We start from the raw sequence: 23,672 nt of genomic DNA on the forward strand, positions 1-23,672 counted from the left end.
TTCCTGAGGTTCTCAGTATTGGGTAATTTGTGTGTTCTGAGAGTGAGTGAATCCATCTGCCTCTCCCCAGTGGGGAGGGCTGTAGCCCCATTCCTCTTGCTGGGAGTATAGTGGGACTGGGGTCATGATAGAAAGTGGGGAGGAACCCTCAGTCCCCAGGGGTCCCAAGTACCTCTGGGTTAGTCCCTGAGAAGACCAAAATGTAGAAAGGCCAATAGAGATGGGAGATAGTTGATTGTATTGTGGGGGTATGGCGCGTGTCTCTGCTGGGAGCATGCACCTTTGTGACTCCTTAGAGCCCTGGCATTCCAGTGTGGGACAGAGATGGGATGGGAGCAGGTGGACTGCCTCTGGGACCCTGGGCTATTCTAGAGTATCTGCAGGCTGCTGGGGGGTGGGCCAGGACCTGTGGGTGGGGTAGGACTGAGTTAGCAGTGGCGTGGGAGTGGGGGTCAAGCAGCCCAAATGGCTCTTGCAGGCTGGTGAGGAAGATGTGTGCTGGCTGAGACTCAGCTGTAGTTTAGTTCTAGCAGGTCCTGCCCTCCCATGAGAGCAGGTGTCCCTCTGATCCTTGGGGACCTCAAAGGGAAGGTCAACCAGGAGAGTGGCGTCTCCATTTCAGTGCCCAACCCCCTGTCTCTCCTCCCTCCTTGCCTAGAAAGTCAGCTCAGCACATTCCAGCTCTGTGCAGAGCCTAGTAAAGTGGGGAAGACAGGGCCCCCGCCCACGTGGGGAAGACCGCCGTGTAAATAAATAACTGCACTTGGTTGTGACTGGTGCTAGAGGAAAGGCTGTGCACTGCGCTGTGAGGCCCCTGGAGGAATGGGGCATACTCACAGAAGCTAGATGAACTGGGAAAGCCTCAGAGGGAGGTGACAGTTGGATGAAGCCCTGCACCAGGCCGGGGGGGGGGGGGCGGTGTGTGTGGAGAAGGGGAGGGGAACTGAGTCAAGGAGCAGCTTCAAGAAGTCTCTGAGGCATGAAAAACATTACTATTCTCGGACCCATAGTTTGAAGGGAAGTGGTTAGGTTCAAATGACCCTATCCCTTTTTGCGTTTCCCCAGGATTGGCAGAGAGAGGGATTAAAGAACTGGAATGAGGAAAGCATAGATTGGAATTCTAGCTCACTGCCCACCAGCTGTGTGTTGATGGGCAAGTAACTTAACATCTCTAAGTCTGCTTCCCCGTTAAAGACGAGGTTGTGTGTGGAATAAGTCCAGTGAGATGCTCCTACAGCGTAATTGGCACACGGCCTGGGACGTAGCAGGGGCTTGATAAACTGTGGCAGCCGCAGCAGCAACAGTATTAATTGTTACTGTCCAAGCAGTGTTAGTCACTCTTATCCAGCAGCAGACTGTGTGTGGTGTGGGTGGGCGGGCCAGGGGTTCTGGGGACCAGAATAAAGGAAGAACTTCACTTGGCTTGGCCAAGGTAAGAGCTAGGGGGTGCAGAAGCCGTTTTCCATCTTGAGCCATGGCTCAGGACACTGCTCCTTGCCTTTGCCTTGTTACCTGCCCTGGGGAGGAGCCCATGAGGGCTGCCCTTTATCCCCAGGGGTGAGGCCCCAGTGCAGTGCCTCTTGGAGTCTCCTCACCAGAGGCCAGCTTTTCTGTCTCTCCCAAGGCAGCTCACCCCATTCTGAGTATCTCCTTGGGGCCCCGTGGAGGGCGCAGCAGTCAGGCATCTATGGTGGAGCAGATAGCAGAACACATCACTGAAACAGGGGCTTTCACAAATCCTAACTAGTCCTACCAGTCACTTCTCCTCTGTGACCTCAGCTTCTTCATCTGTAAGATTCTCAAGAAGTAGCAGCTGCATTTCTTCATAGAATCCTCCTGGCTGCGCATGAGTTAGCTACTGTTTGTAGTTCCATTTTACAGAAGAGCAAAGTGAGGCTAAGACAGGTAAAGTAACACCACCAAGGTGCTGCAGCTAGGTCGTGATGGAGCTGGGAATCGAACCAGATGTGTGAGCACCAGAGTCTGTGGCAGTCCCCTTCCCAGGAGGTGGAAACTTTGGGGTGTTCAGCTACAGGGAGGAGATAGGGTGAAGCAGGGTGTGCTCAGGGATACCCAGGAAATTAAATCCAGGAGTGGTTTGTAAGACTTTGCTCTCCCCATTCTGTTCTCCTGCTGCCCTTTTAGTCTCCAGGGTGTTGTAGGCTTCAAAGGCTCAGAGTCCAGGAACTGGAGGCCAGAGTTTTTTGGGTCTGGGTCACCTCCCCTCCTCAGCCTTTTCTGGGGATAGAAAGTCCTGAGGTCTGGGGAGGCTCTGGGGCCTGGAGGGCCACCTTCATCCATGACCTTTCTGAGAGAGGAGGAAACATCCTACTGGTGGTAGTGGTGGAGGAGGCTGTCTGGATGGGGTGGGGTATGTTCAGGCATGAGGGATGAGTGATCTAGGGTGAGCTGTGGGTGTTGGTGTGTATGGGGAGGGCAAGGCTGACTCCATGAGTCTGAGCCACAGGCAGTGTGGGTGGGCTTCAAGAAGTCTATTTTCTGAGGTGGGCGCTAGAGGGAGGGAGGAGCAGGACTGTTTTTAAGGGTTAAGAGTCTGGTCTTTAGAGCCAGATGAACCTGGCTTGGAGTCCCAACCCTGCTGTGTTCTAGCTATTGTCACCTTGGGTAAGTTCCTTTACTTGCCTTGCCTTGTTTCCTCATCTGCAAAAATGGGGTAAAGGTTCATAGTGCCAAGGCTTTCTTCTTCTTCTTGGAAGATTGCAGAGGCTGTCACTCCTCCGGCTCTCTTCTCCTAGCACCTGGCACCGGCCTGGCTGCCGCCGGGATGAGGCAGTGTGCTAGTGTTCCTGGGCTTAGAGAGTGGCTGGAGGGGGAATCCCACCAGTCCGCCCCAGCTCGACCTCAGGCGCAGTCTGTTATCTCTGACCCCGGAGATGCAGGAGACGCCCTGGGTATTACCTTCAGGGTCCCCTACTCGGGAGGAAGTGGGGTGCCCCGGGATCCCCGGCAGGCCTGGGAGCGGCGGCGGCAGGCCTGGGCAGCAGCCAGCGCAGCTCCGCGGCACCCTTGGCGGCGCCCCCGCCTCCCGGCTGGGCAGGTCCAGCCCCCGGCGGCCCTGCCCCCGCCCGGCGGGCCACGGGGATTGGCTGGCGAGCGCGCCGCCCCCTCCACACAAGCCTCGCCGGCGGCGGGGAGGGGAGCCAAGCCGGCAGCTGGCCGCCGCCTCCTCTGCAGTGCCTCCCTCCGTGTGCTCCGGCGGGGATAATGGGAGGCCCGCCGGCCGATGCACCAGAGGAGGCCGGCCGAGGTAGAGCGGGCAGGGCGGGGAGGGACGAGGCCAGACAGGACGCAGGAGGAGGGGCAGTGCCCTCCTGGATCTCTGGAGGGTGGAAAGAGGAGAAATGAAAACAAAAACACAGGAAGGCGAATGAGCAGATCCACCGAGAGTCTGGGCGGCAGCTGGAGGCAGGAAGATGGTCCCTGCTATCCTTTCTTTCCGAGGCCCCCTCCCTCCCATTCTCCTCCTTCCCCTGCAGTGGTGCTGGGGGTGTGCAGCAGAAGGACTTTGCTTCTTTGCTGGTGTCAGCCGGGCTCATCAGTCTCTCTGGCTTCTTTTGCAGGTGGAAATAAAGGCTGGTGAAGGAGCCGGGCCGTGGGGACAAGGGGCTGCTGTCAAGGTACCTTGTGTGTGTGCGTGCGCGCGCGCGCGCACACACACGCGTGCGTGTGTGTGTGTGTGTGTGTGTGTGTGTGTGTGTGTGGTGGGGGTGAAGTGTTTGACTGGATTGGATAAAAATAAAGGGTCTCCTCTGGTGATCCCTTAATCTCCCACTGTGTGTGTAGCAGCAGCTGAGGGGGAGGGGTGGCGGGGGTGTGGGCGACCAATGAATTCTCAGGCCTGTGTGGGTTTTGTTTGGATTCTTTTTGCTTTCTCAGCTGGATGGTTTGGGTGCAGTTGGGATTGGGTTTGTTGAACTGTTTTTTTTTTTTTTTTTTTTTTTTTAAGACATGCAACCCACTCCCCACCCTGGCCTCTGGAAATCTCTAGAGAATGTCCCTGGCACTGCTGGGTTGGTTAGCATCCAACCTGCAGAAATCCCTGGGGGGGGGGGGGGGAGTTCAGGGGGAGGGGGGATTGTGCTTCTGTGTCTGAAGCTGATAGGGTGTCATTAGTCATGCTGCTGTCACCATGGAGATGGCTGGAGATGAGAGGAGGTGGTGGGGGTGAGGATATTTTGGGTAGGGTGGGGGCTGATGCAATATCATGACTGGGAATCCGGCGGGCGGCTGTTACTCTGTGCAGATTGGTGTCTGGGGGACTGGGAAGGGAATGTTACCAGGTGCGTGGGAAGCAGAGAAGGGGGCATTGAGCTTCTCCATGTGATCGCCTGAGGGCCAGGACTCGGGTATTTGGGGCAGGGCAGAATCTGGTGGGGGTATCAGCCATTACTAGGGAATACAGATGTTCCTCTCAGATTGGCAAGGACCAGGATCAGTAGGTTTCCCTGGGCTTTGCCCCTCTTTTCAGGGCCAGGGACCCGCTGAGTGTTTGGGATTACTCAGCAGTATCCTCTGCTGGCCCAGGGTGGAGAAAACTGAGCAGGAGGCAGTTTCATGTGGCTGCCTCTCAAGTCCAAGCAGAGAGGCTGGGGAAGGAGTGCTGGGCAGGGGCAGTACGGAGGGGACTTCTCCTGGGAGGGAGGGAGCCTGTCCCTGCCCCTGGCTCAGCTCTTCTTTCCCCTTTGGCCCATGGAGCCTGTGGGGAGCTGGGGGAATCAGGTTGCTTGGGTAGCAGGTAGGCGAGCTGCTGTAGTCCCTGGACGCTTTTAGACTTTGGTCCCTGGAAATCCTCCTCCCACTTCCTGGGAAAGCTGTGGGAAGCTCTGTGGAGGTGCTGGAAGTGGCACCCTGCCGCCTCACTGCCTGGGTGGGACGCTGGCAGGGAGGGGCTCTGCTTCCCCACGTGGGATGGGGGCTCCTGGGTGAGGCTGCCGGGTGGATCAGGAGCCAGGGTGGTTCCCTGGACTCCTCCCAAGGAACTTGAGGCAAGGAAGTGCTTAGGGGAGGGCATAAATTTTGCTTCTGAAACCTGTTCTGGGGGAAGAAGAAGAGCCAGGTGGCATTAGCTCCCCTGGGGAGCTGGGCACGTCTTGGTGAGGCTGGGAGTAGTGGGCGGCCCCTGAGGCAAGCAGAGGGTGGTTGATACTGGCGGTGCTGTGGGTGGGGAGGAGAGAGCTGTGAGCTCACTCGCTCTCTTCTCCGGAGCAGAACCCCCGGTTCCACCTCCGCTTCCTTCCCTGGCCTCCCACTGCTGACTGGGGGAGCTGTAATCACCGTGTGTCCTATTGAGGGCTGTGGGCACAGAGATCATGGAGTGCACCTGTTCTTCCCCCCACCCTGGGGAAAACAGGACAAGGGGATGAGGACAGATGGGCTCAGGGCAGGGGGCAGCTCCCTCCTTCCTCTGTGTCTCCGGCCTTGTCAGCCAGAGCTTCCCTCTCTGCTGGGAGGAAGGACTGCTGGCAGGTTTGTTTACTCCCCAAAGCACCCCCCTCCTGCCTAGCGATGGCTTCTCTTCAGCTCTTTCCAAGTGTGTTCTCCGTTTCTCCCTGCCTGCATTCTGCTGGCCCTGCAGTGCTGCTGGAAGCTCCCAGCCTAATACCTCAACCTTTGGTGTTGTGGGCATGCGGCAGAGGCTACTTGCAAAAGTAGAGGAAGCCTTTCAAACACGTCTTCCTCCTTCCCTCTTCTCAGAGCAGGGCCTGAGCTGGCTTGGTTTTTAAAGTTCTGAGATTGTGTCTGTGCTTGTTTTTATTGTTGAGTCGTCTGTCTGAGAATCCTAGCCTCCTCTTGGCTCGGCTTGGGCATTGCCAGAAAGCACTCAGATCTGACCACCCCCCTGCCAGCCCCTTTCCTGGTGCTGCCTTTCCCCCACATGGAGTTTTCTTAGGTGGCGAGTTGGGTGAGGTCCCACATACCCAGATGAGGCAGTCTTATCAGATCCTCTTCCCTCAGCAGGTCGTGGTGTAGGAAGATGTGTCTGGTGTGTGAGCTCATTCTGAGTTCAGGCCAAGACTCTGGGACATGGGACGAGGGGGTGTCACATGTCAGAGTCTGTGCTCCCATAGTACGGGTGTGAGATAGGTAAACTTCATGGGTGAATGGTATGCAGCAGGAGGTGGGAATGTGCTCGTCTGCTGTGTGTTCAGTCCCGCCAGAGTTTCAGGAATATCCATGATGTAGGGTGTGCGTAAGTGATGCCTCGCACAGGCATAGAGTTGAGCTTGATAAACGCAGTTTGTCATTTAACTGGCTAGTGTGTTATGTGTGTGCCCATGATATCCCGAGGAACATGCCACAGCACACACTGTTGCCACCACCTCCTTCTTGGCAGCCTGGATAGGAGTGAGTGCCCAGTGCCGAGAGCTCCAGGCCACCCTGCTTTCGGGCTCCCACGCTGCTCCCACGCTCTGCCCCATGGGAATCCTCAACTGGCTGAGGATGTCTGGAAACTATTTTGGGACTATGCCCGGGATCTCTGCCTTCTGTCTGTCCTTTGGACCACTGCAGAAATCCCCCTTTGTTGAGGATTTGTGATCCACACACCGTGGGTGATTCGTACTAGATCTTTCTTGCCTGCTCTTCCTATTCTCCAGCCACTTGTGAGCGTCTAGTGGAAACTCCCCCCCCCCCCCCCAGGTAAGTTTACAAGCAGCAGTGAACTTGGGGAGATACAGAAGTAGGCGAGTTCAGGAAGCGAATGGAGCACAGAGGACTTCAGAGTGTGGAGTTTGAGAATGGAGAGAGTGAGGGCTTCCCCCGCCCCACGTGATAAGGACTGCAGTTAGAGTCTCAGAGCCCCACCTCCTTAGTGACCCCAACCACTTTTGAATGTCCTGGGAAGGGAGAGGACATTGCAGGATAGATGTGTGAGTGAGCCGGAGGGAGAGCCTTCCTGCCTGCCAGGGCACAGGGATCACAGTGAGGGCTCTGGTGGCCCTCTTGCTGGGCTTGCTGAGGAGGGGCCTGGGCTCTGGGTTCCCTCCAGCTGCTAGAAATGGTCTTTGTGGTCCTGCCAAGTCCCCTCCCGCCCCTCCCAATCCCCTCCCTAGCAAGGGGTTTGGCTGGCTGGAGGTGGGGGGCGGGGAGCATGGGGAGGGGCTTTGGTTTGGCTGAGCTTCCGGGTCTCCCAGTTCTCTTTTTCCCACCCTGACCTCTTGGGCTTTTGACCTCATTTCCTCTCACACTCTCGCATCTGGCAGTCAGCTGAGGACTCCCCCTTGTTCCCAGCATGTGTGCAGCTTCTGAGAAGGAGGTGACTTCCTTGGGGGTTAGTTTAAGAAGCCTTTGGGCAAATAGGGGACAGGAATGGCTCAGAGGGTGAGAATCTATTGATTATCATGCTATCCAGGAAGGACTGTGACCCCACTCACTCTATCTCCCTTTTTTCTTCCCTTTGTCTTTCAGTGTTTATGAGCATTTACCATGTTCTAGGTGCAATACTAGATCCTGAAAAAAAAAAAAAAGAGAGAGAGAAATTATTATTTGATCTTCACCATATCATTGGAAGCAAGAGACATTGACTAAATCACCAACACTCATAAGTCTGAGGGGGAAAACCAGCATTGGCAAGTTTTGTTTTTTATGTAGTAAAGGCTTTTGATCTTTGTGTTTGGGGCTGTGAACTTGCACGTGGCTGACCAACCCCTTCACCCCGAGCTGTGCCTAGCTCCTAGCTCTGTATGTTTGCTTTCATACTGGTTCGGTGGACCTCAAGGGACTGTGCAGGAAGAATCCACACACCAGCCTTGTTTTCAGTAAGTTAGTGTTTCCAGGATCTGGTGCTTACAGATTATTAGGGTAGTGGGGTCAGGAATTGAACAGCTGGGAAGAAAGCTTAGTTTTGAAAGGAAAGCGTTGGGTATGGATGTGTTGGGTTTGAGATTCAGGTAAAGCAGAATCGAAATACTGTGTCTGCACATTCTGCCTTGAACCCTGAATTGCCCCCTACTCAGTGGGAGTACGTGGGTCCTGCAGCCCTTCCTGCATTGGGGTTCCCATGGAGACCACTGGCTGCGAAGAGGAAGCTGAGAAGTGCAGTTGTCTGGTTTCTTCTCCTCTCTCTTCCCAACGCTGCTCTGGTGTCTGGGTGCTGTAATTTAGCTTGGGGGTACTTAGTGTCCTTGGACTTCCATTTTCTTTGTGAAATGAAGGGGTTACCCAAAGTTAGTTTTTCTCAAACTCAGTGTGGCACAAAGTGCCAGTTTTCTTTTTTTCTTAACACCCAAAATGTTGCAAATGGAAACATGGTCCTACTTTGTACAAGGAGTTTGCAGCTTGTGCCAGGCATGGCTCACCTTGGGAGTTCACCATTCGGATTGGTCTGTGAGCCACTGGATGGGGTGTGTCCAGTGGACATGCTCTTGCATGTTGCGGCAGGTTCATATCGCTATGATGGCTTTAGGAGTTGTGGACTAGTGATAAACAGTTTACGGGCCATACCCTGAACTGCATTACTTCTCAACTTTGCTTCTGAGAGAGCAGAGGGTCTCTGTTTTGACCCTCTCTCCCCGCTCCTTTCTGGACATGACTTCCCCTCTTTTCAGTACTGTTCATCTGGAGGATTCTTGGAAGAATAAAGATCTTGCTATCCCAGAGATTCTTCCTGAGTACCTCGAAAGATTTACTTGCCTCTCCAGCTTCTGTAGATAAGGATGCTTCCTGTTTGCCCTTTCTTCTCTGCATGTCTCAGATTCTGATGGAGAAGTGTCAGAACCTGTGGAGCCCCCTGAAGGGGTAAGAGTGTGCGCGTGCATGTGTGCCTGTACTCCATGCCTTGAAGGAAGAGAATGTTAAGGGGAGGCCAGGTTTCCTGTAGATGCCAGAGCTGACTCGTGCCCTGTGAGACACTAAAGGTCCATCGCTTCAGGCAAGGCACCTTGCCTTTTGAGCTTTTTCCATGTGGTGGCTCCCAGTCATCCAGAAGTGGAGCCCTTTTCATCTGAGGGCTGATCACAAGTTCTGCCCTGATTTCCTGTAAGGACAGACATCCCAGCATTTTTGATTGCATGAGTTTGGGTCTCTCCCTCCTAGTTTATCCCATCTCCCCCCTGCATGCTCTGCAAAGTTTGTTTTACTTCTCTGCTGAGGATGTTTGGCCTCTCCATTTAGGATGCTGAAGGCTAGACAAAAAAAATTTTTTAATTGATTTCCTACTACCCTGGCTGCCTCATCCTAGAGGAAAGCGGGGGCAGGGGCTAAGGTATAGGGAACACTGTCTTGCCACAGAAATATTCCTTAAGAGGCAAACATTCTAAGGACAGTAAGATTAGGGTCTGAGCAAATCCTGGTTACCTCTGTGGCCTGGAACTCTTATGCCCTTGGTGCTTAAGTAATTGGATTTCTCAACCCCGCCTCCAAGCATTTTTCACATGTAATCCTAACCTCATGGGCTTTGCCAGGGGAACAAAGACATTGAAAGGGTTTGCAACTTGTCCCTGACAGTGAGCTCCTAAACTCCCTGTCCTGTTGACTGAGTTTTCCTGCTTTGCATCTTCTTCAGCATGCACCCATGTCTCCTTCCCAACGTTCTTCTCTGCTCTTTTAGCCTGTGGGCCTTGGTTCCCAGCCCTGCTAGACAGAAGGAGCTGTTTCTGCCCATCCACTGTCCTATACCTTAGGAAGTTTCCATCCCTGATTCCTGCTGGCTTCTCTGCATAAGGTGGAAGAACTAGGGCCAGGGGGGTGGGGGGTGGGGGGAGGTTAGTAACTCTGCCAGAGGCAGAGACCCTGGAATGGTGCTGGGCTGAGAGTCTTCTCTGCATCCCCAGACAGACTCTCTGCTCTACCTTCGTCCTTGAATGTGGGACAAGGCCCAGGTCTCCTGGGCCAGATCATTTCTCTGCTGACTTGAACAAGTTCAGGCTGGGTACAGGGAGCTCCCTCTGACCACCAGGCTCTGCTGGATCCAGAGAGGAGAGACTCCCTTCCCAAGTGGAATCTTTGTCGCCCTATACCCAGAGGTCTCGTGGGCACACAGAGATGGATTTTCAGTGGAGCGGGGGAGGCTGTGCCCTAGAGATGCCCATTCTGTTCTTCTTGGGGCAACACATCCCTTTCTCTTCCCCTGCTGTGTTCTCCATCCTAGAACACTGTTCATGGCTTCAGCCCACCCACAGTCTCGCTCTTTGTGGTTTGAGCTCATCCCTAAGTTCTAGACTGAGAAGAGAGGGCCTTTGAGGGGGCTGCTTAGTGTGGTATGGGCCAGGGACTCCTTACATCCTGGTTTTATCTAGGAACTTATAAAATGCTGTGGGTCTGCTGGGCCAAGATAGCTGTCTGCTAGGGTCAGACATGTGTGTTCCTCTCACACATTTAGGTAGGGTGCTTGCAACATGAGGGTGATATGGGGGCCCCAGAGGTTAGTGTTGGAAACTCTGGGCAGGTTGGCCCTGGGGCATCCCCTCCTCATTGGCCCTGCCACTTGTCCTAGAGCCAGGTCCTATGTGATGGTTGAGCTATATGCTGACCTCTGCCCTGTGGCCTTTCTTCTAATTGTTATTTTTCCTCGGTTTCCTGTTTTCCAGCTGTGGGTTCCCAGTGGTGTCATTTGGACCCTGGGTAGTAGTTAGGGCTTAGCTCTGGGGTTGTGTGGTTGCAGTGGTACATGTCTTGGGGCTGTACTGGCAAGTGGTCCAGGGCCCTCTGAACACTCGGCTGGGGGCCAGAACCCAGGGTTCTGTGTCCAACCGTCCAACCCTTGGGAAGCTCCTCCCCCACTCTTCAGAGGCTGCCTCCTTCACATGGGGGCATTGTTCCCCACTGGTCTCTGTCTGAGGTCTGGGGGAACTGGGATGTGGAGGAGGACCTGGGAGGGTGCCAGGGCACTTCAGCCCCTAAACACTTGCTCCCACTCCCCTCATAGCCTCCACCAGGACAAACAGGGACCACGCTTAAACTTGCTGAGAGAGTGTCCAGTCCCTCTGCTTCAGCTAGTTTAGTGTTTCTCAGCACTACTGAGTATTAGAATCATCAGGGGAACTTTAAAACAAGGAGTATCAATGCCTGGACCCCAGCCCCTGAGAGTCTGATGTGATTAGTGTGGAGTAGAGCCCAGGCACCAGCATTTTTCAGGACTCCTCAGGTGATTCAGATGTGTGTCCAGGGTGAAAGCCACTGCCCTCATCCTGTTTGGCTTTTCTTGTGTCTCCCATACTGCCCCAGAATTTTTTTCTTGTTCATTGCTAATTTTAGTAGTAATCAATAGAGTCTGGAAAGATTAAGACGAGACATGTCAGACAAAATACTGGATTAAATGTTCTGTTCCATGAAACTGATCCATGAGTTCATATTTATTAAAACCAGAATTTAAGAGGGAGACTCTGTGGCAGATGATAGAAACAGAGTATTCTCCTCTCAGTTTTTAATGAAAAAAAAAATTTATTGAAGTATAGCATACACATGAAAGGGTACACACTGTATGCAGTTTGGTGAATTTTCACAAGGTAAAGACACCTGTAAAACCAGCATCTGGCTTAAGAAATGAGTACTTTCACTCCATTCCCACCACCCAGAATTTCTGTGTTGTTGCGCAAAGTCAGGTCAGGATATGCATGGTACAGCACGGTGTGCTGGCCTTGGGCCTGGAGGGCTTCAGCTCGTCCTCTGCCAGGAGCATCGTTCCATGCCTGTGTGGGTGCTCCTGAAACCGAGCGGGTTTCCTGATGATAGGACCCAGGGCAGAGGAAGCCTGCCAGCCCCTCCCCTGTGTTACTCCCCCTATCACCTTTAGTTCCTTTTCCACCTTAGCCTTTAGGCTTGCCAGTCCTTAATCTTGGCTAAATCCAAAAATCTGTTATCGTTGTTTGGCTTTTTGTTCTCTCTTTTTTGTTTTACAGATAATACACGTTCTTTGGAGAAATTAGAAAATAGAAATAGGCATGGGGCACCTGGGTGGTTCAATTGGTTAAGCGATCCTTGATTTTGGCCCAGGTCATAATCTCATGGGACATGGGATCAAGCCCTGCCTCAGGCTCTGCACTGAACGTGGAGCCTGCTTGGAATTCTCTCCCTCTCTTTCTCTGCTTCTCCCCAACTCATGGGCATGTGTGTGCACGTGTGCTCTCTTTCAAAATAAATAAGTAAACATCAAAAATTAAAAAAAAAAAGAAAATACACAGGAGGGGAATTTGCCCATAATTTCACAACCCAGTTAACCACTGTTGACTAGTGTTCCTCCAGACTTTGTGCACATACTTGACCCTTGAACAAGATGGGTTTGAACTGTGTGGGTCCACTTATATGTGGACTTATATGTTTTTTTCCCCAGTAAATACAGCATGGTACTGTAAATGTTTTCCTTATGATTTTCTTTTTTTTAATGTTTATTTTTGAGAGGGAGCACATGAACGGGGGGAGGGGCAGCGAGAGGGGGGACAGAGGATCCTCTGTGCTGTCAGCACAGAGCCCAATGTGAGGTTCAGACTCATGAACCATGAGATCATGACCTGAGCTGAATTCGGATGCTTAACCGACTGAGCCACCCGGGGCCCCTCCTTATGATTTTTGTAATAATGTTTTCTCCAGCTTTATTATAAGTGCATGGTATGTCATATATATAACATATAAACTACGTGGTAATCAAGTGTTTATGTTATCAGTAAGGCTTCCTGTCCACAGTAGGCTATTAGTAGTTCACTTTTTGGGGAGTCAGAAGCCATATGCAGATTTTCAGCTGCATGGGGGTCAGTGCCCCTAACCTCAAGTTGTTCAAGAGTGAACTACTTGTTTTGTGTTGTTTATGAAAATGGAGTCCTACTGCATTATTGCCCACTTTATGTTAATAACTAGCTGTAATGCTGTCTGTTGAGTGCTTATCATGTGTGTGGTACATGGGGCAAAGTTTTCACAGTTTTGTGGACAACTCCAAGGCAGGTGGTAGTAGCTCCAACTTTCAGATAAGAAAACTGAGATTCAGGCCAGTAGTGTGACCGAGGACTGAGGTTTCCCGAGGGGGTAGAGCTGAAATTGAGGCCAGAGATGTCTGACTTCAGAGCTGATTCCATTGTCAGTAGACTACTGCCTCTTTCCTAAGACTGTCCTTCCATGTTAAATTCATTTGGCAAATATTTAGTGAGCAGAGGCCATTGTGATCCTTAGTGATTTTTTTTCCCTTTTCACTCTAATGTGAATGTCTGTAGTGTGTTACCCATAAAGCGTGGTATTGCTGATTGTTTGAGGTCTTTGTGTCAACTCCTCTCTCATTCCATTTTAAGAAGTTTTCCCCTATTAGTAGTGGATGTTTCATTTCGTCAAGTATATTGAACATGGTTTGAAGGTGAAATATTTCTCCTTTGCCTGTTAATAGGATGAATTGTGTTAACGCATTTCTTAATATTGCACAATTTTTACATTCCTTGAATAATCCATACTTGGTAATGGGGTATTTATTTTAGCATGCTGTTTGATTTGATTTATCAGTGTGGGAGTTTTGCATTTGTTTTTGTGAATGAGATTGACCTATAATTTACCTTTCGTGTTTTCATTGTCAGATGGTGGTATTCGAGTAATAGCAACTTCATATAATGGATTGTGAAACTTTCTCTTTGTGCTCTAGAACCGTTTAAATAATACAGTTTAAATAGTAATTTCATTCCTTAAGGATTTGATGAAACCATCTGAGCCTGGTACCTTTTTTGAAGGGTGGGTCTTTGCATCTTTGTGACCCCCACCCCTTGCCATGGCTATTGGTATAAAACGTTCACTTTGTGTTTTCCATGAAAGTGAAATATTTTCAAATTTAATAGCATAATGTGTATGCAACTGTTGCTTTTCAGTTCCCTCAGTGTGATTTTTTTTTTTTTTTGCTTTCTTAATTTCTAACATTGTATATTTTCTCTTTTCTTTCTTAGCTTTGTAAGTGTTGTATGTAATTTAAAAGCACATAGATCTGTCACTTACGCTTTCTGGTTTTCTAAAGGATGACTTTCTGCTTTGGTCTTTGTTGTCTTCTTTTCCTTAGGTTTATTTGGTATGTGCTTTTTTAGGCTCTCCGCTGGATCTGTAAGACGCTCTATTTTTTCTACTTTTTTTTTTTTTTTTAAATCACAGACACATTTAAAAATATGACTTTTCCCTCTAAGTTCTACTGGCCTTTTCTGCAGGTTTTTATATTTCATGTGTGCTAGTGCTCTTGGGGAGATGCTGATGGCACACCCAGTGTGAGAAGACCAAGTCCTGATGCAGCCTGGCTCCCTTTCCTTCCAACAAGGGAGCATCACTGTACATGGAACAATGGCAGGGCCAGACAATGCACTTGATTACTTTCAGGGGCTTTGTCTCCATTACTGGGCACCTAGTAATAATAGTTTACCAGCTTAGCAGCCAGACCTGTAGGAAAAAAAATTTTTTTAACCTAAGCAAAACCAATTTGAACTTACTGCCTGGCATCAGAGCATATCCTGGGCCCGTATAGAAGTTTTAGTAGTATTTAGAAAAGCCTCTTGCATTAGCATCAGAGAAGATGAAGCTAGAAGCTAAGGACAGTGAAGTGTTCGGGGAGGAAGGTAGAACTTTGACCCAAACTCCTGGCCTAGCCGAGCTGGCCTAGGCTGCAGGTTCAAGTCTTGCTCTGTCCCTCTTTCATGCACTTCTGGAAGATATGGCCCAGTTGATGTCCTGAGGCTGTGAAAACTGCACTAGGATGGAGAGGACAGTAGGGTACAAGAGGGATTCATAGTGCTAGGAAGAACAGCGTGGGCATCTCTTGAGGACACTCTCCAGTGCTCCACTGAAACTCCATTTCTGTATTCCCCCCAAGAGCTCAGGGTGTAGGGCAACAGTGATCCCAACTGGGAAGGCATACCTCCCCTCTCCACGTCCAGCTGGGTCTGGTGTGGTGGGGAGCCCTCTGTACCTCAGCCTGAACTTGTTGAAGCCAGCAGAGAAATGATTTGGCCCAGGGGTTACACTCAAGGGTGACTGTGCAACACCTTGGGGGTAGATTTTCTTATCCTTTATCTTGACTCCATGGAGAACAGTAAAGGCCTGGGAATAGAGAAGGAATGGAGTTCGACCTAGAAACCAGTAGTAATATTACTCCTTCTTTTTTTTCCCAAATGGAAAATAAACTTTTGGACTTTAGGTAAAAGTAATATATGCCCATTTAATGAACTCAAATAATATAAAAGTATATAAATTAGAAACTGAAGATTGCTGTTTCTTCTCCATCCTATTGTAATCTCTATTAATAATTCATACATATCTTTCTAGACTTTAGAAGGAGTATCTGAGCTTACTACTTTACCATGGAAGGATGTCCTTCCATGGCAGTATGTCTCTTTTAGCCTTTTAAGAGGCTGTGGAATCTTTCATTTTACAGGTTTGTCGTAATTAAATTGACTCCTATTGATAGACATGTACGGTTCCATTTTTTTGCAATTATAAATGATGTGGTAATTTACCTATTTGTACATATGTTTTTTTGGTCACTTGTTCAAGATTAATTTTTGTATATGATTTAAGATAGGGATTGAATTTTTCTCAGAAAGCCTATTATCTCTAGTTTATTCATTGAATATTTACAGTTTCCCAAATGGTTTATAATTCTACCTTACACACTCATGGGCCTCTCTTCAGTTCCATTGAAGTATTTGGCTGATTCTATGTCAGTATTTTATTGTCTTAATTACTGCAGTTTTTATATAACAGTTGGGTTAAAAAAACCCAAAACTCATTTTTTCCACTTTTTTTTGGCTTTTCTTTTGTATTTCCTTTTCCAAGTAAGTTTATAAACAACTTGTCAAGTTCTGTGAAAAATGTGATTTTTCTGTTGGAATTACATGGAATTTATAGGTTATTTGGGGGAGAGTGGAGAGCTTTACAACGAGTCTTTGTATCCAGGAAATGGGAAGTATATCTTTCCATCTATTCTAGTCTTTTTTGTGTGTCAACCTGAGTTTTAAAGTTTTGGCTCTTACACACTTCTCATTAGGTTCATTTCTAGGATGTTGTAGGTCTTGTTATTGCTGTACTGAATGAGACTTTTTCTATTACACTCTTAAAATTTTTTTTATTTAGTTGAGTAATCTCTACTCCCAGCATGGGGCTTGAACTCACATTCCTGAGATCAAGAGTCGCATGCTCCTCCGACTGAGCCAGCCAGGTGCCCCTGTGTTACACATTACATAGTGGAAATGTTCTGGTTTTTGTCCCCTGCTCTGTGATACGGTCCCTAACACTCCCACTCCCTGGGCGCCAGCAGCCCCTCATTCCCTCATTACCCCATTCCCCATGCACGAAGTTGGTACCTCTGCAACAGTACTTTAGGGCCTCGTATGAGTTTCTGTGGTGAGGTGCTCTTCTTACTCGATTTCGTTTCCCAGTACCTGGCACAAAGCCTAGCATGCAGTAAATCCTTTTAATGAAGGCTGTAGAACCAAATTGATGAGAGAGGCAATGAGCTTCACCTCCTCAAAGTGTGACAACCTGGGCCAGTCTGAGGAGCAGAATCTAAAGCAGCCCTGGCTGCAAGCCTGGAGGCTGTGAGCTGGATAACAGAGATGGGGCACCTGTCTGATCCCCACGGCAAAAAGAAGGTCCTGGGCTGTTTTCCCACAGGCAGACATTAGGGAGGAGTCCTGTGAACCCACACCTTATAATTACCCTGAGACCAACAGCCCACTTGTCATTAACTCTCATTAGTACTAACTAGTAGGGAGACTTGCCTCCTCGGTTCCCAGACACCTGAAGGTAGCATAAAACACAGACTTACCTGCGGCTGCTCTTTGGGGATGGAGATTCATGGAGGCTGAAAGTGGAGCTTATAAAGACCACTTGTGAAATTGGCTCCACTTCTGTGTCCCTGGTCTCCTTTCTTGAGGAAGCTTCTTTGCCCTACTGTTTCTTTGCCCTACTGTTCTCCTTCTTTGCCCTACTGTTCTTCTTCTTTCTTCTTTGCCCTACTGTTCTCCAGAGTCTAAGACTTCCACCACATATCTTCTAGGTAAAGCCTATCAATGTGCTAACCATTCCCATCACATTTGCATTTTAAGCTTCTACTTGTAACTGGGGAATGAGTGGCACTAGGTTTTTTTTAATGTTTATTTCTTTTTGAGAGAGAGAGAGCACACACGTGTGCATGCGAGTACACTCGAGTGGAGGAGGTGCAGAGAGAAAGGGAGCGACAGAATCTCAAGCAGGCTCTGCGCTGTCAGTGCAGATCCCCTGTGGGGCTCGATCGCACAAAGTGTGAGATCATGACCTGAGCCAAAATCAAGACTCGGACACTTAGCTGACTGAGCCACTCAGGTGCCCCTAGAGAGGCACTAGCTCTTGATGGAGCTGGCCAGCGCAAGCCCCTCTGTCCTGACCCCATGGCACTTGTGCCATAGGAGCTGGTCCCTGGTCTCTGCTGCCCCAAGAACGAGGATGGAGTTGGAGCTGCCTGACTGCCTAGGAAGGGCTGTGTCCACCGGGACCTGCGAACCTCCTTCCCCGGGGCATCAGGCTGCAGACTGGGAGGCGTGGGAATCCCTGCTGCTGTCAGATTCCTGCCTCTGGCCCTGCCTAAAAAGAAGGTGGGGGAGGGCTCAACTCGGCTTGTGTATGTAAAAGAAACGCCAGTTAGAGGTGGGCTGTGAGTTTCCCAATCTCAGTAACAGCCATGGTGCATCTGGTTCAGTGTGTCACCAGGTTGTGTTTGCAGCAGCAGTGAACGGTTCGCATTTAGCCAGTGGTCTGTGCTCATTCTCCTCTCTCATGTTCAGGCGGCATAGCTGAGAGCAGCGCTTTCTCTGGCTCTTCTGCCAGAGTCCCCTGGGAAACAGTGGAACCAAGGGATGCCCAAGAGGTCCAGGAGGGAGGGGATGTACTTCCCTGGGCCCCCACCCCACCCGTGCCTTACTCCCTCTCCTACTGCCTACCTAGGGCAGGGGAGCAGCCCCAGGGCTGCAGGAGGTCATCACGGGCCCCGCCAGTGCCATGCCAGGTCCCAGGGTCCCTCGTGACAGCCAGGTTGCATCTTTGCCAGCTCTGGAGGAGCCGCCTTCTCAGGGTGCCGAGCAGAAACTCTGACAGATGGACCTCCGTGAACCCGTGGAGCCGTTCCAAATGCCTTCTCCCGGAGCAGAGCGCATTCTGGCAGGGAGGCTGCGACGCAGGGCTCCTCAGGGCTTCAGCTCACCTGTTGGAGAAGCCTTTTCCTACCCCTGCCCACTTGTTGCCCTCTTTAAAGAGCAGAAGCACTGACCGTTGACTGGTCAAGCCTGTGTGCGCACACGGCAGGGGGAGGGGTGGAAAGAGAACCCTGTTGCCGGACAACCTGTAAGACCCTCGGTTCACCCAATTTCTAAACCAGTTGAGACTTTCCCCTTTTTTGCACTTACCCTCCCATAGGGTTGTTGGCAGGCTGGGGGGCTTCTCAAAAGGTAGTTGGGGTACCACCTGTGTCCATATCCCCTCTGTGGACACACAGGGTTGATCTCTAAGGGTAGGACCTGGGGGTCTGCATCTGTAGCCGGCTTCCTACAGGCGATTCCCATGCCCACTGGGGTTGGAGTATTGCCAGGGTGCAGAGTAATGTAAAAAGGCTCTGTTTATTTGGGGTTCCAGCACTTGATGATTGAGAGGACATGCCTGTAAGACTGATTTGTGAAAAGGCCAAATATTGTTCAAAGGCTCGTGAAAAGCCAAGAGACTAAGTGTAAAAGCTGTTAAATTTCAGAATAAGGTCAGGCTCTAGGAAATAGGTAAAACGTTTTTGTTGTTGTCTGTTACAAAGCATACAGATTCATTGCAGAAGTTCAGATAAACAAATGGAGAAAATGAAACATCTATAATTTTACCACTTAGAATTCCTATTAATATTTTGGTGTTTCTAGAACAATCATATATATGTTTTTTTTTAATTTTAATTGATTTTCCCCCTGATTATCAACAAAATAATACATGTTTGTTTTAAAACCTTTATTTTTTAATTGGTATAAAAATCGGCATAACATTTGAAATCTCTTATTGCTGTGTTTAGTTGGTTTGGCACTTCTATGTGAATATATTTTTATTTCTTTTGCCCATTTTTTGGTGTGTTGTTATGGGTTAGTAAGAGTTTCATATATTAGTGGCATTAAGTCTTTATCAGACCTTGATAAATGTTAGACATTTCTTTTAATTTTTTAATGTTTTATTTTGTCACACTTTTTTTGTACATGGTTATATGACCAAATCTAGTTCCTGTTGTTTGTCAGTTGACTTATTGACTGATATTTTTGGTTGTGCTACACATAACAGGCACTGTTTTTGCAGATTTTAAAAGGAATTGAAGGAGATTGGGCAGGTGGATATAGGACAGACCAGGGCTTCTCACATTTTAATGTTCATCCAGATCACCTGGGAATCTCTTTACAATGCATTTTCCAATGCAGCAGGTCTGGGGTGGGGCCTGAGATTCTGCATTTCTTTCTTTTTCCTTTCCTTTCCTTTCCTTTCCTTTCCTTTCCTTTCCTTTCCTTTCCTTTCCTTTCCTTTCCTTTTTCCTTCCTCCCTTCCTTCCTTCCTTCCTTCCTTCCTTCCTTCCTTCCTTCCTTCCTTCCTTCCTTTTTCTTTCTCTTTCTTTCTGAGTGGGGGAGGGAGGGGCCAGAGAGAGAGGAGATTCTGCATTTCTAACAAGCTTTCAGGTGGGGTTGATGCTGCTATTTGTTGGACCACACTCGAAGTAGCAAGGGCCCAGAAGTTTCTAACCCTGGCTGACCACAGAGGTGCTTGAGCATTTTGGAACACAGAATTTTCTGGGCTTTACCCCAGAAATGTCAGGCTGTGGGACTGAGTCCCAGGTTAGCCACGTGTGGCTCAGTGACTTAGAGACAATGCTTTAGCCTCTCTGAGCCCTTGGATTCCTTTTCTGTGAAACAGAGAGATAGTGCTTACCTCCTAGGGATCTGGGAGAATTAAATGAAAGAATAAAAGAGATCACCATTTTTATGAGCTAGAAAAATAATGTAATAACTACTGGGCGTGGTGGTGCCCTTTTGGGAGGAGGTAGTTCTCTGATACATTTCTACTTGTCTGGTGATTGATACTTTCAATATTTCTACCTCTTCTTAGAAAATTGTCCTTTCATTAATATTTTCAAAGCTTTTAGTAATGCATTTCATGTCTTATTTACTGATAATAGTTATATTCCTTTTCACATTTCCAACATTGTTTATATATATATTTTAAAAAATGTTTTTTAATGTTTATTTTGGAGAGAGAGAGAGAGAGAAAGAGAGAGAGAGAGCGCACGCGCATGAGCTAGGGGAGGGGCAGAGAGAGAAGGAGGCACAGAATCTGAAGCAGGCTCCAGGCTTTGAGCTGTCAGCATGGAGCCCGACGTGGAGCTTGTGAGATGATAACCTGAGCCAAAGTCCAACACTTAACCGACTGAGTCAACCAGGCACCCCTATATATATTAAAAAAAATTTTTTTTGATGTTATTTATTTTTGAGAGAGAAAGAGAGCACAAGCAGCAGAGGGTCAGAGAGAGAGAGACACACACACACACAGAATCCCAAGCAGGCTTCAGGCTCTGAGATGTCAGCACAGAGCCCAGTGCGGGGCTTGAACCCACGGACCGTGAGATCATGAACTGAGCCAAAGTCAGACGCTTAACCGACTGAGCCACCCAGGCAACTCAGCCCTGTTTATTTATATATATTTTTTTCAAATGATCGCTTTGCCAGAAGTTTGTTTATTTTAATGGCCTTTTGGAGAGCCATCTCTTAGATTCCATTTATAAATACTACTACATTTTGTTTTCTAATCAACTATTTCTGTCTACTGATTCCTTTTTCCTACATTTTTATTTATTTTTATTTTTTTTAAGTTTTATTTAAGTAATCTCTACATCCCACATGGGGCTCAAACTCACGACCCTGAGATCAAAAGCAGCATGTTCCTCCGACTGAGCCAGCCAGGTGCTCCTTTCCTACATTTTTAAAGTTTTTATTTTCTAACTTCTTGGATTGAGCCTTAACTTATTTCCTTCATATTTACCAAAAGTTATTTATAGAAGCAGTTTTAGAAGGATATAGAATTTTTCCCTGTTAGTAGTTTTCATTGACATTAATCTTCACATCTGCCGTTGTGACTTTTTTCCACAGAAACCACTCTATTTTTATACCCATATCGGTTTATATACTAATGATAGTTAATGTACATACTTACCATGACCCATACAGGTAGCATAAATAGTAAATCAATGTAATTGTGATTTTTATTTCTTTTTTCCCCCTTGACCCTAGATTTATTTAGGAGACTGACAGGATTTCCAGATGTTGTGCTATTTCCGTCAGAGGGGCTGAGGGCTGCCCTGCTTGCCTGTCCAGGCTGTGTTCTGGTGGAGTTTGTGCACTCGTGTTGCTGAAGCCTCTGGTTAGCCTGTGGGGTGTGCATGAGAGGAACTGTCTGTGCCCTGTGCATGTGGAGGGCAGGGATCTTGGGAGGAGAGCAGGGCGGTCTGTTTTCCGAAGCTTTCTGCTTCTCTTGACAGCCTCCCGGACATTGTCCAGGTGGCCCCTTTCTTAATTGCCTTATGCTCTGAGGTTCTTGTCCAGTATCTGAGGTGGTGTCTGGGGCTCATTGTCCTTTGCTGGTAGGAAGATCTGGGGGTTGGGTGGAGGGAGGACTTGAGTCAGAGACCCTAGTTGTAGAGCCCTCCTGCTGCTGAGGAGCTGACCTCTTCCTGTTTCCTGTTCCTTGTCTGTAAAATGTGGAGAATGTTACCTTTTTACAGAAACTAGAAGAGTCTTAGCAATCATCTAGTAACATAACTCTTTTAAAAACTATTTTAATTTTGGCATACTTTCAGAGTTTCAGAAGAGTTGCAAGGATCGTACAAAGAATTCTCTTCACTCAGATTTCTAATGTTAACATTTTACTACATTTGCTTTGTTTTCTTTTTCTCCGTAATTTTTATTTGAACCATTTGAAAGTAAGTAGCAGACATGATGCCTTTCACTTCTAACTACTTGAGTGTGGATTTTCTTTTTTAATGTTTGGTTGTTTATTTATTTTTGAGAGCTAGAGCACGCATGCAGGCGGGGGAGGGGCAGAGACAGAGGGAGACCGAGAATCCCAAGAATCCCAAGCAGGCTCCTTGCCCTCCATGCAGAGCCCAGTGTGGGGCTCGAACTCACAAACCATTAGATAATGACCTGAGCTGAAATCAAGAATCTGATTCTTAACCAACTAAGCCACCCAGGTGCCCCTTCTTCTTCTTCTTTTTTTTTTTTTTTAGATTTTTTAAGTAATCTCCACACCCAACACGGGGCTTGAATTTACAACCTCAAGATCAACAGTCACATGTTCTACCGAATGATCCAGCCAGGTGTCCCGAATGTGAATTTTCTAAAATCACATAAAAAACTGCAGTGCCATGATCAAACTCAGGAAATTAACATAGATACACTACTGCCACAGACCTGATCTACAGACTTTACGAACACTAACATTAACATTAATAAACTAATCTATAGGCTTTGTTCAAATTTTCCCCATTGTCACAACCTTTTGTAGGAAAAAAAAAAAACAAACCCAGGTCACACATATTCTGTGTGCTCAGGTTTCTTTGTCTCCTTCAATCTAGAGCAGATCCTCAGATTTTCCTGACATTTATAAAGAATTTTTTAAAAGCAGATGAGGAATTTGAGGCCTAGAGATAAAATGACTTATCCAGGGCTATGTAAGACAATCTTAGAAAAGCGGGGCTGGCCAGCTGGTATCGCTGCTGAAGTGCTGTCCTGCTCACATGCCCCCCAGCTCCAGGTGAATACCTTGCTGCTAGGTCTTTATCATCAGCCACCTGCCGCCTTCTGCCTTTGGCTTTGCCCCTCTGTCTTTGTAGTGCCAGGCCACAGCGCCCCACCCCCACCCCTTTCCTAGCTGATTCGGTGTTGGCCAGAGATCAAGGCCATAGCTGGGGAGACAGAGGGACTTTAAAACTGGTCCAGCCTTTCCCTTGAGAACAAGCTGAGGAGCAAGGATTGTGGCCTTGGGTGGGGCACGGCAGCTGCTTTCTGAGGAGTGACACCCTCGGGTTGGGGATGTGATTTTTAATCTCCCTCCCCTGGCAGTTTTGGGGTTGGTGGCTAGGACTTGTTCATCTCCAGCCGAAGTGGGAGCTCGGGATATGTCTTGAAGCTGGGCCTGAGGATGTAAGTCACCTGCTCACCTGCCCCAGCTCCTCCCGGGGAGGTTCTAGAGCAGTCATTCACATGACAGGGGGAACACTTAGCAGGTAGTTGACTGCAAGGTTATCTGGCAGTAGCAGTACCCTCTTATATTGTGGATATTAAAAACATGATTCGTTTTTTCAACAAAAGGGTTTGCGTTACGCTTTTTAAGGGCATGCTGATTGCTTAATATATATTCTCTGTCTTATTTCCTTTAATTTTACTCAACCTCTTGCAGATACCCTTTCCCAATTTTTCTTCTTCTCATTCTTGTTTTCCTCCTTCTTCAGTAAGGACCTTTTGAACCAACCTATATGTCATGACTGTTGCCTAAGACTGCTCAGCTGATCAGTGGAGTTTATGTCAGTGATTCTTGGTTTTGGGGGCCCTTCCTATGCATCTTCAGTGGCCATCTCTTTCTTTCTCAGCACACAGCTCGTGGCCACACCGGCCTGCTTTCTGCACCTCATAGGAGGTACCATGCCCCTGCTGTGCTGAAGAGCTTTT

The 23,672-nt window shown here is 48.6% G+C and overlaps 1 protein-coding gene across 6 annotated transcripts in view; it reads left to right on the forward strand.

The window, feature by feature from the left end:
• TET3 (tet methylcytosine dioxygenase 3) overlaps positions 1 to 23,672 on the forward strand; it is a 106,622-nt gene that overhangs the window by 13,416 nt on the left and 69,534 nt on the right. For 4 of the 6 annotated variants that reach the window (XM_019827426.3, XM_019827427.3, XM_023251777.2 and 1 more), the window contains exon 3: positions 3,582 to 3,638. The exons of 1 other annotated variant lie outside the window; for it this stretch is intronic. In XM_019827426.3, the coding sequence (XP_019682985.1) occupies positions 3,582 to 3,638 (57 nt within the window). Of the gene's footprint in view, positions 1 to 3,124; positions 3,269 to 3,581; positions 3,639 to 23,672 lie in introns of those variants that run through there. One more of the 6 variants, XM_045054420.1, reaches the window with a different exon arrangement.

The sequence above is a fragment of the Felis catus genome, chromosome A3 (genome assembly GCF_018350175.1).
Source record: "Felis catus isolate Fca126 chromosome A3, F.catus_Fca126_mat1.0, whole genome shotgun sequence".
Classification (NCBI taxonomy): domain Eukaryota; kingdom Metazoa; phylum Chordata; class Mammalia; order Carnivora; family Felidae; genus Felis; species Felis catus.